At 40.0% G+C, this 16,139-nt stretch overlaps 1 protein-coding gene across 11 annotated transcripts in view; it reads right to left on the reverse strand.

Moving 5' to 3' along the window:
- FRYL (FRY like transcription coactivator) overlaps positions 1-16,139 on the reverse strand; it is a 269,078-nt gene that overhangs the window by 54,390 nt on the left and 198,549 nt on the right. For all 11 annotated transcript variants that reach the window (NM_001206589.2, XM_024993143.2, XM_024993144.2 and 8 more), the window contains 9 exons: positions 15,086-15,258; positions 13,528-13,688; positions 12,869-12,979; positions 11,667-11,821; positions 11,261-11,360; positions 8,641-8,809; positions 4,293-4,552; positions 3,776-3,916; positions 38-206 (listed from right to left, as the gene is read on the reverse strand). In NM_001206589.2, coding sequence (NP_001193518.2) covers positions 38-206; positions 3,776-3,916; positions 4,293-4,552; positions 8,641-8,809; positions 11,261-11,360; positions 11,667-11,821; positions 12,869-12,979; positions 13,528-13,688; positions 15,086-15,258 — 1,439 coding nt within the window. The remainder of the gene's footprint in view (positions 1-37; positions 207-3,775; positions 3,917-4,292; positions 4,553-8,640; positions 8,810-11,260; positions 11,361-11,666; positions 11,822-12,868; positions 12,980-13,527; positions 13,689-15,085; positions 15,259-16,139) is intronic.

Raw genomic sequence — 16,139 nt, forward strand, 5'->3', positions numbered from 1 at the left:
TTGCATACAAAGTAATCAGTTTTAAACGACTTCTCACCTGAGGTGACAGAAGGGATTTTATAGCTGGAAGTGATGCGGTAATAAGGGGGGTTATCCATGTGAGTGACTCCGGAACTGACAGGGTCGGTCAGCTGTAGTTCACTCACCAGTTCTTCAAGCAACTGCATTGTTTTGTCTCTACCTAAATATACAATAACTTTCTTCACCTGTCACAGAAAAAATCGTTTGGAAAAGAAAAAGCACAATTTTTATCACACAAACTTGTCTTGAGACAAATTTTATCAGAGTAAAGTTCAGCTTTAAGTAGTAGATGAATAAGCACAATCTAAATTTGAATAGACACTGATTAGCAATTAGACATTAATCAGCTTTATAAGTACTCTTCCCTTCAGCCCTTAATATTGTATCATTAGGATGACCTAGATATACTGCTTAGGCAATGGCACCCCACTCCAGTACTCTTGCCTGGAAAATCCCATGGACGGAGGAGCCTGGTAGGCTACAGTCCATGGGGTTGCGAAGAGTCGGACACAACTGAGTGACTTCACTTTGACTTTTCACTTTCATGCACTGGAGAAGGAAATGGCAACCCACCCCAGTGTTCTTGCCTGGAGAATCCCAGGGATGGCGGAGCCTGGTGGGCTGCCCGTCTATGGGGTCACACAGAGTCGGACGCGACTGAAGCGACTTAGCAGCAGCAGCAGCAGCAGCAGCTATATTGCTTAATGGTGTCCATAAAGTTATCACTCCCTTTACTTATTTTTAGAAAAGCAAAAGATCATTGCCTTTTTATAAATCAGTTTCTTTTTCAATGGAAAATGAAGTGAAAGTCACTCAGTCATGCCCACCTCTTTGTGACCCCCATGGACTATACAGTCCATGTTATCAGGGTTGATCTCCCTTAAGATTGACTGGTTTGATCCATCTTACTTGATCAATCATACTTGATCAAAAAGTATGTTTTAGTAGTATGTATTATTGAAATAGGCTGATCAATTAGTCAGTGATCTTTCTTTTTTCTCCCTTTTTAAACCTTAGTACTTAAAATGTGATCCTCGTAGAACATGCATTATTATCTGGAGCTTTCAGGAAATACAGAATCTCTGGCCCCACCCCCAACTCCAGAATGAGAATGAAAACAAGATCCCCCCCAGCTGATTCACGCTGCATTCAGATGTGTGAGAAGCTCTGTTTTACATCACCCCTGGACAAATTTTAAAATATGCTCTATCACATCACACCAGAAATCTGATAATGGTTCTCTGATAGTTGACCTCCCACACAGCTCTAGATCTATCCAACCTGCTGTACTTGCTAATTCTTTGTTCTCAAGTTCAGTCTTCTCTGATCACATCAGGTACATTTCTGCCTCTGTGTCTTTGCTCTGACTCAGGACCTCTGAGACGATACTCATGACTCTAATCCTGTCAAGTCTTCAAGCCCCACCTCCCACTCCAGCTGCAGGGCCTGTCAAGAAGCTTTCCTGGACTTTTCATCAACAGCTCTGGGTTAGAATTCCAGCTCTACAGAGATAGACCTAAATAGCTATGTGACTTTGAGCTATGTCACTCTTCTCACTACCTTACTTTATTCATTGTAAAACAGCAGTCATCTTACCAAACTCACAGATTTCTTCCAGGAATTAAGTAATGTAAATGAAGTGCTTGTACTTGGCCTATAAGTAGTGCTTGCTGCTGCTGCTGCTGCTAAGTCGCTTCAGTTGTGTCTGACTCTGTGTGACCCCATGGACAGCAGCCCACCAGGCTCCTCTGTCCATGGGATTCTCCAGGCAAGAACAATGGAGTGGGTTGCCATTTCCTCCTCCAAATAAGTAGTGCTTAAGAAGTGATAATTAAGAAATTATTATTATCATCATGAAAAATAGCTCTTTTAAAATTTCTGGCAAATGGCAATTCTCTGAATTTCATCTTGAAAAGTGAAAGTGTTAGTCACTCAGTTGTGTCCAACTCTTTGTGACCCCATGGACTGTAGCCCACCAGGCTCCTCTGTCCAAGGAATTCTCCAGACAGGAATACTGGAGTGGATTGCCATGCCCTTCTCCAGGGGATTTTCCTGACCCAGGCTTGAACCTGAGTCTCCCACACTGCAGGCAGATTCTTTACCATCTGAGCTACCAGGGAAGCCCAGGAATTTCATCTCGGCTTCTTGGAATTACAACTTCATGCCTGTTTCTAGTGCCAGCCCCAACTCAGTCATTCATTCATCCAATTAAGGGGAACTTCCTGTGTGTCAGGCACTAGTCTAGGCTCTGACAAGGTGGCAATGAACTAAATTAAGATTCCTGCTCTTTTTTTTTTTCTTTTTGCTGCAGTGCACGTCTTACAGGATCTTAGTTCCCTGACCAGGGATTGAACCCAGGCCATGGCAGTGAAAGCACCAAGTTTGAACCACTGGATTGCCAGGGAATTCTCAGATTCCTGCTCTTAAGAGCTCAGAATCTACTGGACTAACTGAGGCAAAAGTAATGAGGCAAAGAAATAAAATATACAGTGAGTTCAATGATAAGTGTTAGGAAAACCAATGAAACAGGGCAAGAAAAAGAAGAGTGTATATGTGGGGGCAGGGCATTTGCAGATTTGAACTAGATGACCAGCAAAGGTATCAGTGAGAACAGCCATTTGAGGAAACATCTTAAGAATGTGCAGAAATGAGCAACTGACTGTTTGGGGAGAGAGGAAAGCAAATGGCAAGGTCCCTGGGTGGGATGCCTGAGTGAGAGCCGGGCAGCAGAGGGTTCAGCATGACCCAACGGCAGTGGGCTTGAAGGGGACTGTTAGGACGTGTGGTCAGACAGCTAATGTGGGATCATGTTTTGTACTACACACCCACCTTTCTCCAAGTGCTTCTCAATGCAGATTATTGTGACATGCCTTCAGAACAAAGCTTTCAGTAATCAGGTTAACCCAGGAGATGTTGGGTAAAGCAAGGCTACTCAATGGTTCATTTCAAGGAGGATCCAGAAGAACCTTTAGAGCAACACTCTGCAGAGCTAGTTTTCTGTGGAACATACTTTAAGGAGATGCTACCCTGTGTCTAACAGTTATATCTACATATACACACATGTCTGTGTGCATGTCAGTTTAACCTTTGTGCTTGATAGTTCCATAGTATTCTCTTGAGCAGATTTAAGTACTGTTCTTTCTTCAGAAGATAAAGACTGTGCATTATTCACTGTTTATCTCTTATCATGATTTTTCCTGCTTCCAGAAGCCTTTAGGGCATGATTCTATAGGTACTGAGCTCTCACTTCTCATCATGCTCTAATATCCCAGTGTCAGCTGCTGACAGGAAAAACTACTAACATCTCTCCACTTTCATATTAGTTTCTGTCCAATATCATCTCGAATCCTCTCAGACAGTGGTGGCTCCAAAGTTATCCACTCTCAGGACTCTGCAGTTTTCCTCCGTAGCCCTTACCATGACTGTACATCACTAACCTAGTGATTTATTCATTAAATAAATTAGGTGTAGGTTCAAAGAATAAAATCTGTAGCATCCATCAGATTATAATGCCCAGAACACAGAAGAGCACTTGACCTGTAGTAAAGCCAGGCAATATTTATTAAATGAATCAATGAATAGCAATGAATAGCAATGAATAGCAATGAATCCATGTGCTATTTCCTGATTGTCCTCCTCCTGGCCCCTGCTTTGCCTCTGCTGTTCTACGGCTGCCCAGATTCTGACATCACAAGACACTGGCTAAGTATACTTATACATATATACATGAAAGTGAATGAACTTGAACACATACGTAAGGCAAGAGGCTTGGTTCACTATTTACTCCACAAATGCTGATCAAAAAGTGCAATATTATTTTCAGGTTTTTCGGCCAGCCATCTGCGAGCGTGGTCCACACGTTCTCCACCTCCGACCAGGCCAGCTCATCACCATACTAGATACAGGAAATACAGCACACACTTCAGCAGCACTTCAGTAACAACCATCTATTCAATACCAAACTCATAACATCGTGAAATATTAGAAAATAATGCTTTGACAGACAGCTTTAATCTTCTTCACACTGTAGAGAAATAATCTTTTCTTTCAACAAATCTAAATACAAATATCATTAATCACATATGATTTTAGCTCCATTCCCCAAAAGATATTTTATATCTGATGTGAAGCTTTTTTTTTTTTTTAAAGAAAGGAACTTATTTATAACACATACTTGTTTGGATTATCTAATCTCATTGTCTATTTCTAACCTGTTTACTCCTCCTAACTCGGTAATTCTGTGCAGGAACCACAAATACAAAACCTGTTACCTTTGCTGTCATGTACATCAGATTATTCAGAACCATGGCAGTAGCTTGCGGGGATCCCCAGCCTTCTCCTCGTAACCAGCGCCTGCTAGTCACCATCAGTTCTCGGTCTTTTAAGGAATCGTCTTCATCTTCATCGTGTCGCCTTGCTGTGGGCAAGGGTTTCAAATCCACCAGCTCGATGTTGTTCATCCAGGGTAACAGGTAGTGCAGCATGACCTGTCTCCCAGCAGGGTGAGCTGTCTGAATTCTCTGGCTTATCTCTGTAGTTAAGGACAAGTCAAAGAGGGAACAACTGTGTAACTGTGCTTTCCTTTGATTTGTAATGAATTTAAATGTAACTTTTTAATTCTGAAAAAATAACAAGCCAGATTTTATTCACTACATTTAAGAATTATGAGCATTGTTTCTCCTTTTAATAAACCTGACCTTGATGACATCATAAAGAAAAGGAAACAGCTAACATACACCACAGACTTAACTTTTATATAAAATATCTCTGGTAGTTAAGAAAAATAAATGCACACTATTGGTGAGTCTGGTGTTAACTGCTATGAAAATAGTGTAATGGCTCCTCAAAAAAATTAAAAATAGAACTACCATATGAGTTAGAAATCCCACTGCTGACTATATATCCAAATGAACTGAAAGCAGGGTCCTGAAGGCCTAGTGCACAGTAGCACTATTTACACTGGCCAAGAAGTGGAACCAATCCAAATGTCCATTGCTAGACAAATGGACAAACAAAAATGTGTGTTTTGACACACACATACACATAATAGAAAATTCTGCAACTTTTACAAAGAATGGAAATCCTGTTACTTGCTACAACATCAAAGGATCACCTTTGAGGACATTATGCTAAGTGAAAATAGCTAATCATAAAACCACAAATACTGTAAGCTTCCACTTTTATAAGATCCAGTATAATCAAGTTCAGAGAAATAGAAATCACAATGGTAGTTAACAGGGCTGGGGGAAGTTCAGGAAAAGGGGAGTTTACTGTTTAGTAGGTATAAAGTTTCACTTCTCTAGGATGAAAAATTGCAGAGATCTGTTTCACAACAATATAAATACACAACACTACTGAACTATATAGTTAAAATGATTAATGTGGGAAATTTTACAATATGTGCTTCTTAACAAATAAACCTAAGATAAAGACAATCTTTATTCACAGATTAATTTAAAGTGACCCATGAAAAACCTCACATGTTTAGGTTCTATCTAGGGGAGACTCCTATGAAGTGCTTATTACTTTTACATTCATCTCATATAGTGCTCATGATAAACTTTGTGAGGTGGACAGTTCGAGTAACGTGTGCAAAGTCAGAAAATGATCAAGTGGCAGAGGATTCAAATACAAGGTTGATTCCAAAGCCTATGAGTTTTTATATACTGTTTACTCTCCATAAATCACTTTAAGTAAAAACCTTCTCTTTCCTCAAGCCCCCTTTTGCCTGGGTCTGGGTCTGAATTCCAGTTCTACCACATATACACAGATTGACCTAGGACCAACTATCAACCTTTGATCCTCACCTTATTATTCTCTCAGAAGGTAACAAAAGTAGTTGTGTCACGGAGGTTTTTTTTTTTTTTTTTTTTATGTACAAAACCTCTTTGAGTCCTTTATTAACATTTGGGGATGTGCCATACGTATAATTAACAGCATCACACCAGCTACAGAAGTACAGATAACCAAGAATGTACTTCGGAACAAGGATCTCAGAGCAACTTACAGTGTTGCCTGCTCTGCACCTCCACAAAAACCCAACTCTGACACACGCAGGACAGACAATATAACAATTTCACTTTGAAATGGTTCTTTAGAAAATGACGAGAATTGGCAGTTCAAACCCTTTAGAGTGAAATGTGGCAGGTCTTTCAAGTGCCATGGCACTGCTTTAGAAGGCCAGCGTGGGCATCTGAAGGTCAGACAGAGTAAGAACCAACTAGGGCGAGGGGAAGAGGTTTGATTTTCAGTGTACAGAGAGAACAGATGGTCCAAGTGGATACTTTCAGTTCAGGCTCAGTTTGCACAAACTCAACACAGTGCCAACAATCTGCTCAGTCCAGTGCCTTGCACACATTTATGCTCAATTCCAACTTTTTAGAAGAACCCTTTCTTTTTTTAAAGTAATTAGTTTATTTTAATTGGAGAATAATTACAATATTGTGGTGTTTTTTGCCATATATTGACATGAATCATCACATGTGTCCCCCCATCCTGAACCCCCCTCCCACCTCCCTCCCCACCCCATCCCTCTGGGTTGTCCCAGAGCACTGGCTTTGAGTGCCCTGCTTCAAGCGTTGAACTTGCACTGGTCATCTATTTTACATACAGTAATATACATGTTTCAATGCTATTCTCTCAAATCATCCCACCCTCGCCTTCTCCTACAGAGTCCAAAAGTCTGTCCTTTACATCTGTGTCTCTTTTGCTGCCTTGCATATAGGATCATCGTTACCGTCTAAAAGAATCCCTTCTGTTAACAGGTCAATATTATTACCACAAGTATGAAATATGAGACCTGGATCTCTGAATGAAGAGATCCTGGCTGAGGGATTTTACGTGTGTATGGGAGCCAAGGCCATGCCAGCACCCACTGCCATCCTGACCAATTCCATGACCTCTGAGATACCAGGGACTCCTCTCTTCTGTGCTAAAGCCACCAGGAAAAGCCCAGGAGCCTCCGAGAAAAGCCTAGCAGCAAAATTAGTGGAGACAGCGGTTACTTATCTGCTTCCCAGGTGACGCTAGTGGTAAAGAACTCACCTGCCAAGGCAGGAGACTTAAGAGACTCAGTTTTTATCCCTGAGTCAGGGAAGATCCCCTGGAGAAGGACATGGCAACCCACTCCAGTATTCTTGCCTAGAAAATTTCATGGACAGAGGAGCCTGGTGGGCTCTGTAGGGCTGCAAAGAGTCAGACACAACTGAAGTGACTTAGCACGTATGTGGTTACTACTTTGCACTGATGACCATCCACGTCCATCCTGAAAGGGATGTCGGGACTGCGGAAGTTGGGAAGAAGGAAGAAGCGTGATTGCTGCTATTTACCGGTGCAAACCTAACACGTGTGCTGCTTTAAACACTGAATGTTAGGAGAATTTAAGTTGTTTTTTCCCCCAATCAGATCAATTAGGGGTGGGACTCAAACTATCTCCACTGCTAAAATAGGCACTGTGGAAAGATGGGCCAAGAAGGCGGAGGCCTCTGTGCCTTGAACCTGAATGAAAGGTTCAGAGCCCTGGTATCTCCTGCATAACAATTCTGGTGCATTTGCAGCACTAAGATTAGAACAGGATCTTACTGAAGATGAAGAAGAGAAAAACTAGCTAAGAGTCTTTTGTATTATAACTAATAAAACTTTTCAGTTAAAGGATTTATAAGCACTATGGAGGCATCTGCAATAGTGTGTTCATCGACCAGAAAGGCTCAAGCTGGATGAGCTCCCTAATTACCTTAAATCTGAGTCCTGGGAAACCCATATATATACATATAGGACATCTTGCTTGACACACAGCCCATGCTTTAGAAACTCAAGGCAGGAATGTTTTTTGGACCCAAGGAAAGGAAACTGGACCAGGAAGCAAGGTGGGTCCCTAGCTGTAGTTCTGCTTAAGGCAGTGCAGTATGTTCTCCTATGATTAGAGGTCTTACTTACGGAAAGAAACCTGTACCCTTATCCCTGCCCATTTATATTATTAAAAATAGACCAATATACAAGATAAACTACACACTAGAAGATTCAGGAAGTTTTATGTCTACTAAAGGAATATTTTCAAATTGCCTGTGAAGCCTCTCCTACTGCTGCTAAGTCGCTTCAGTCATGTCGGACTCTGTGCGACCCCATAGACGGCAGCCCACCAGGCTCCCCCGTCCCTGGGATTCTCCAGGCAAGAACACTGAGGTGGGTTGCCATTTCCTTCTCCAATACATGAAAGTGAAAAGTCAAAGTGAAGTCGCTCAGTTGTGTCCGACTCTTAGCGACCCCATGGACTGCAGCCTACCAGGCTCCTCCATCCATGGGATTTTACAGGCAAGAGTACTAGAGTGGGGTGCCATTGCCTTCTCCAGAAGCCCCCTCCTACTTTGTTTTATTTTGGCTAGTGTGAGGTGGAGAAGAGAGGTCAAGGTTAGAATCCCTTTAGAGATCTTTAATAAGCAATCTCCGTATCATGGTAGATCAGTATTAAAGAGTTCATATTAAAGGAAAAAAACCTCTCCTATATAAAGACAGGTTTTGTTTTAATTCAACCTCAAATTTCATAGATTTACATTTCCTACAAGTAGTTTTTTCAAAATGGTTGCTGAAAAAAAAAACTACTAGCCAGTTGAACAATCATACCTGAGAATATGGCGAGAGTTAGCTCGGGATACGCCCTTGCTAACTCTTCGGACAGCTGATAGTAAGACACGGAATACAGATGCGGCAGAGGGGCCAGCTGGCTGAGGACGCCGTCCGTTCTCTGGACCTCCAGCTTGTGAGCATAGCGAAACATCTTCGGTTCCAGGATCTACAGGAATGTAACCCATCCATGTAAGCTTTTGTGGGTCCTCTAAATTTCAGCTATAATTAAAAACATAAAATGTTCTCCCAAGAAACATTATAGTTTAAAAGCTATAGAGTTGTATACATTGTAAAGTTTCTTGGATGCTAATCTCTAATTCCCAGAAATGTTTGCAAAAGGTCTCTAATTCTTGTTCTTTGTAATTCCAAATGAATACTAGAACAGAGGGTTATAAGGATCAATTTATCTTTCTTTCTAGCACTTAGGGAAAAAAAAAAGTACCAGTCCTGTTGGGGGCCGGCGTGAGGCACTCCGCCCATGGCAAAGGTCATGAGGAAGGAGGCTTGACATACGCAAAGGCAGAATCGAGCCTCAGGAGTCCCCCTGGAAATTCTCGAGCATCTACCCCCATAACCAAAGTCTGCCTACTTTACTACTTTGTGCTCTCCCCTACACCTCTGACTTTACGGGGGGCTGTCCCCCACCACTTCTTTCGGAGAAGGAGTTAACTTAGAGCTCCAGTTAATAATAATTCCTGGGCGTGATAGGAGTGTTTCAACCTACAAACTCCTCTGAAGGTTCTCTAGCCTGCCTGACAGGCTTGTCCGGCCACATGTGATTGCTCACAGCCTCCCAACCGTGAGAGGCACGAGATGCTTTAAACCTTCTAAAAACAGGTTCCTTAGAAAAGTTAGAAAACCATTAGTATAAGTATAGTGGGCTGATTAGAAATTGTATTGGTGAAGGGTTTTTCATTTGTTGAGCCAATGTTTGTTGCTAAGACTCCACATCCCCTGCCCTTACACACATTAATGAATATATAGAAGAAATAAGTATTAACCTTTGATATAAATCACATTAGACCTTAGGCCAAGTAAATTCTTTCCTTAACTAAAACCCACTACAACCTCACCCTATAGGAATGTAACTTTATTTGGGTGGCATCTGTTTTAAGAATAATCACCCTTGGAGAAAAAAGTATTCTGGTTTACTGACCGCTGTCACAAGGAGAGGGTCATAAATTGTCAGCAGGCCCCCCTGGCCAGAAGATGATGTAACACCCCTAAGACCTCTGTATACATTTGTGTGAAGCACCTGACTTTAATAAAAGTCAGGACTGCTGTCCCCGCGTGACTTTTGTATAACATCTCAGTGTATAAAAACAGACTCTGGAAAATAAAGAATTGGGATCAGTTCCTCGAAATACTGGTCTCCCCATGTCTCTCTCTCTCTCAAACTCTGGCTGAGTCTCCATTTGGAGTGCGGAACCTGCCATGCTTACTAATTATGCCTGGGCTTCTAAGATCCGACCGGGCAGGCCTCAGTGTCTCCTCTCCTTCGGGAGAACGGAAGGACGCCTGCGGCCTACGTAAGTGGTGCAAGCTTCTTGTCTTAAAGTTTTATTGGTCTCCCACGTAAACCAAGCTACTCAGCCTCTTTTCTCCACTGAATTTTCCTACTGAGCTATCCTCATTCTATTACTCTTTATATCTTTGATGAATATTTAAATAGTCGCCGACGCCATCTACCCTTCAAATACCCTGGATCAGCCGGGGCTGGACCCCGGCACAGTCCCATCTTGATAAGCTCTGTAATTCTTTACAAGACTTTAACATTCCTTGTGTTGAATGCCAGTAACATAGTTTGAAAATAACTTCTGCAACTTAACATACAATTATTTGAAGAAGATTTATCACTTTTCCAATTCAAAATTATGACTATATAAAAATATGCATATGTGAAAAAAAATCTTCAAACCTATTTTGCTTAATCATGGATTAAATATAAAATACAAGCAAAAAATTCTTTTGATATTATACTATACAAAGAGCTACATCCCTCAACCTTCTTCTTAACTAATAAAGACACTAGGGTATAATTCTTAAGATGATCCCTCAGAACCACTTCAAACCCTTTGGGAAAATGTGCATCTCCTTGAATCCCATTCTTAACCTTTGGTTAAGAATGAAGAACCACATCCTACCATCAATGGATATAACCACATATCCAAGTGAAATGTCTAAGTTATTCATCTCAGTCTAATAAAGAAAACTCACAAAAGGTTATCATAAAAGAGCTAATTACTTTTCACTTGATTCTCCAAAACAAACTGACTCACATTATTCTCATTTGCTCAACAGAAACAGGTGAAGGCACACAGAGGCTCTAACCACTCAACTTTTCCAAGTACTCAGACACACAGAGGCACACACACAGGTGACTGTGGGGGTTATCACACACAATCCTCTACAATACACTCAAAACTTTGCATTATTTGTAGACTTAAATGACCCATATTATCTTAGTCTTCTGTTTCTAATGATAATTAGGAATCATACCATACATCACTATTAAAAATAAAGATGAACATTAGCATACTTTCAAGTCAAGAACAGATTGCTGTGCTTCGTTAAGTCCCGAGTAAAAATATATTTTAATTAACGTTTGTTTACAAACCTGTAAAAGTTGCATAGCAACTTCATAGATACTTCGAGAAGAATCAGCGGCTTTAAACAGTATCAGATTGAGGAGCATCACTGTGTCACACTGATAATCCCTAGGGACAAATTTCCCATGTTAGATAAACAATGTTTAGAGGCTTTCACACCAGTTAATAAACATGATATGATATAAAGGGAAGGATGCAGGCATGCAGAGGCTAAGCCTATGAGGTGACTGTTTTTTTTTTTTTTAAAGGCAATAGGTAACAACAGGTGCATGGTAATCATTATCACCATTTGGTTAGATTTTGTTCGAGTTTAAGGTAAGAAAATATTGGTTTATTAATATCGCTGAGCTCAAAAAGACACATTCTGTTTTTTAAGAGATGCTAAATAATGAAAGATAGCAAAAGCTAGAGTACCTGTTCTGGAAAACATTGGCTATGGCTTTGAAACAACCGGCTGCCACTCTCTTGGAACCAGTGTAACAGCGATCCACCGCCCAATACATCAGGTTGCTCTGATCCGGGTTCAGCTCCAGCAGTAATGTAACTGCCTCACAGCCCAACTGATGAACCTAAGTAAAGGCCACAGAATTGCCCAGGACAGAGAAAGGGATGTATTATTTATCTACTCCTCTTAATTTCAATTAAAATAATACAGTGCATATATTTATTGTATTTCATCACAAAACTCAAGTCTCCTTTAGTTCAACTCTTTCTGATTTTATTCAACCAGCAGAAAAACCAGCACAGAGAAATTAAACGTGGTCTCCTGCTTTTTATATAAGACTCTTAGTCGTACAATTCAATTTTCCAGCAGAGCCATGGAGGTGGCTGATGAATAGGAACAGTGATTAAGTGCTTTTAGGAAAATGAGTGATTAACCTCCCCAGCTATTTTTGTCAAAATTTATTGTTGTTTTTGATAGCCCAATACAAAATACATTTCTTCCAGGGGGAAGAAATGTAAGTCTTATTTTAAATTGTGAAGTCTGTGTTTGTATGGTATAAGTAATAAGGGGGGAAAAGTGATTAACTGGAGAGTCACCAAAAAAGTTAAACAGAGCAAATAGCATATTTCTTACATGGAGCTTAAAGTATTCCACAATTATATTCTTTTACTGATTTAAAACCGTTTGTGAGATAAATACACACTACTATATTAATCCTCTAAGAGGGAAATTAAAATTATTTAAATGAGAACTAAATAAGAATTAGAAATCTCTTAGTTTATGGTATGCTATTTGGTTTTACCTAATATGTTTTGGACCCATAATTCTAACCTACCTTATTTCAAAAAGACATATTCAGTGAGCCATACAATAACTCTAAATGATGCAATGTGTGTGTGTGTGCGCTCAGTCATATCCAACTCTCTAAGACCACATGAACAGTAGGCGCCCAGGCTCCTCTGTTTATGAAATTTCCTAGGCAAGAATACTGGAGTGGGTTGCCATCTCCTACTCCAAGGGGTCTTCCCAACCCAGAGATGGAACCTGCATCTCTTGCATCTTCTGCATTGACAGGCAGATAATTTACCCCTAGTGCCACCTGGGAAGCCCCCCAAATAATGCAACGCAGTGGTAATTTACTACAGAATTTTAAGGGAACTGTCATAATTACCTTTTTGTCCAGAGAGTCCAAAATGTTATCCAACCATTTGTACAAATAGCCATCTGATGAAAGTCCTACATTATCTGCAACAGGGCCACAACAGAGTACAGCAGACATAGCCTTCAAACAATAATATTAGAATTACATTTAAAACATTTCAGAGGTTACATGTTGATTGCTTAATGAGAAGAGGCAGGATATTTTACTCATGCTTATGTAGCCACAATATCTTTGATTTTTTTGTTTATAAAGAAAAGCATAATAGTAACTTTTGAAATGAAGAGATTTACCATGAGCAGTACATAAATATCATGATACTACATTAGACATGCAGTTTGAACAGTACTGGAGGTGAAGGGGAAAAAAAGATCAAGAGAAAGTACTTAAGTAAGAAAAAAAATAAGTATTTTTTTGAGGCAGTCCTCAATTCTTTAAGAATATGGCTTCCAGTTTTCATAGATTCTGGAATATTTCTACATTATATTTTATGCATTTAAATAAACTTCCTGTATAAGTGTTTGAATACAGCAGGCAAATATATATTCTAGTACTCTTAGGTACTCTGAAGAAATCCTGATCCTTTTTATAACACCAGGCACTGAGAGAGAAAAAAATTTTAACTCCACTCTTAACCTAAGAAAAAAGAAGTCAGATTTTTAGGTAAATACCTTCAGTGCACAGTACTGATGTCTGTTAATTTGCATATTTCTATCACTGTATCTGTCCAAGGGTGTAAACATGATGCTAAAAGGACCTGCCCAGTGACTGAACAGCATAAACAGACTGTGACGAAGGCTCTGTTGAGGAAAAATGCTTCTTCTCTGGTGCACTGTAAATAAAAAATAGGCGGAAAAAATTATTTCCATTTCTTCTTCCCTTAATATGCACGTCAATTTATTTGTTATTGGATGGTGGTGATGTTAGTCACTCAGTCGTGTCTGACTCTTTGCAACCCCATGGACTGTAGCCCACCAGGCTCCTCTGTCCATGGGATTCTCCAGGCAAGAATACTGGAGTGGGTTGTCGTTCCCTTCTCCAGGGGATCTTCCTGATCCAGGGATTGAACCCAGGTCTCCCGCATTGCAGGCAAATTCTTTGCCGTCTGAGCCACCAAGATTGTTACTGGATACATAATATTATATAAAAAGAAAGCAAAAGTTTTCATTTTAACCTACTCCCAACCTCCACAGTAACAGAAATTATTTACATATATGCATATCACAGGAACAGAGCTGCAGTGTACATTATCATGTTAAGTGAGATGCAGTGTTATGTGAAATACAGCATCTTGCCAAGTAGAAGTGCATGGCAGTCACAATGCTACTGAAGGCTGACAGAGCTGAGCATCAGGACCCTGCTTCTCCCTGGGTTGTTGCTGGCTACGTGTTAACCTTGGCCAAAACATTAACACAACATACTTCTGGATCATGATTAACCAGTAAGAAAGGGCTTTGGACTATATATACTGTTTTCAGCTATACAACAATCATTACATGGAATCTTGATATATTGATCAAGACAACAAGGGAGCTGATCTACTTGCAGTAAAGTGTGAGGTCTGGAGTTAAAACCCACTCTGCTGCCTTTTGCTGCTGGTTTAGGTGATCTCCCTTTAGGTGATAACCCTTCCCTGGTGGCTCAGAGGATAAAGCGTCTGCCTGTAATGCGGGAGACCCGGGTTTGATCCCTGGGTTGATCCCTGGGTTGGGAAGATCCCCTTGAGAAGGAAATGGCAACCCACTCCAGTATTCTTTGCCTGGAGAATCACATGGACAGAGGAGCCTGGTGGGCTACAGTCCACAGGGTCGCAAAGAGTTGGACACAACTGAAGACTTCACTTTCACTTTCTTTCTTTCTTAGGTGATCTCCAAGGAATCTTTCCACTTAAAAAAAAAAAAATCTATTCTACAAGCTCTCTGCAGCAATCCTTGTTGAAGAAACTCAACAGTATCATAATGAACCAAAGTAGAAGTTGTAGACAAGTGTTGAGTAATGGATTAAATCATATCTTTACATTAGTGAGCTTCAGATCAGACAATGTAGAGGAAACCATGCTCTTTTCCTCTACAGAGCATCATTTACCTCTCAAGTTCCAAAAGTTACCCTGACATATTTTTCAAATGTTTACAAGTTGCTTGTCAACTTAGATCACCATTCCTCAGGGGGAGAAAAATTATGATAGTCTCTTAATATTCATTTATGGGTTTGAGGAACTAAAAGTCATACCTGGAACATTCTGAATGATATTCGCCACTAAGGCACTAAAATGGCATCGTATATCCTTCAGTGTGTCAGAATCTTTTTCATTTTCTGCTTCCAGGAGTTGTCTAGTTAAATCTACGTATTCCAATAAAGTGTTGTTGAGGAAATGTGTTTCAGTATCAAGGCCACCACTTGCACTGAAAATGTGGAAGAAAATTCATGTTAAGGAAAACATGATTTTAAATTATAATTTAAGTCAACATTATTCTCTCCATCAAAATATATGGCTTTTCAAAATAAAATTATAAGGAGACACAACGGGAACAGGAAGGATCAGTTTAGAAGGTAGAAAGAAGAAAGACTAATTGTGTACATTTACACAGTTGTCCTACATAAACATATTATGCCTTTAGCATAATCAATCAAATACCCATCAGGTACCTATTCTCAGCAAAAATTACTGCTATTACTGGGGATACAAAAATTTAAGATAATTCAAGTAAGACTGTTGGTTTTTTAATCTTCTATTTTAGACCTTGGAAGTTTCTTCAAGAATCTCTACAGGAAGATTCTCTTTGAGGCCAGGGTTCTGGGCCTAGAGTCCACTGACTGCAAGGAGGTCACTGGTGAAAGAGTCCCAAATCCTGGATTCCAGTCTTGTTCCATCAGTTATTAAGTATGTGACCAGTAGGTACTTGAGAGTGTTTTACCAATAGTAATTTAGTTAACTTTTCCTTGTTATATTTATTTGAAAATACCTCTAAAGTTTATGATTCCAAAAGTAAAAATGCTCTTTCAATAGCTGCAAATAGTTTTTTTTATAAACATCCTAAAGCCATGAAAATAAGAGTAAGGAACCACAGTGATTGTACAGCATATTAAAAATATCGGTCTATGACTATAAAAATATGTTGAATGTATTCATGATGAAACTCTCCTTTATTCCTTAAGTGAGTGTTTTTAAACTCTGGGTCAACACTTCACAGTGGCTGGGAAACTAACATGGTAGATTGTAAGCTGACTCAGAATAACTGAGTACCTACTATGCACCGGGCACAGAGGATCAACTGATTGAACA

Source organism: Bos taurus, chromosome 6, assembly GCF_002263795.3.
Source record: "Bos taurus isolate L1 Dominette 01449 registration number 42190680 breed Hereford chromosome 6, ARS-UCD2.0, whole genome shotgun sequence".
Taxonomy (NCBI): Eukaryota; Metazoa; Chordata; class Mammalia; order Artiodactyla; family Bovidae; genus Bos; species Bos taurus.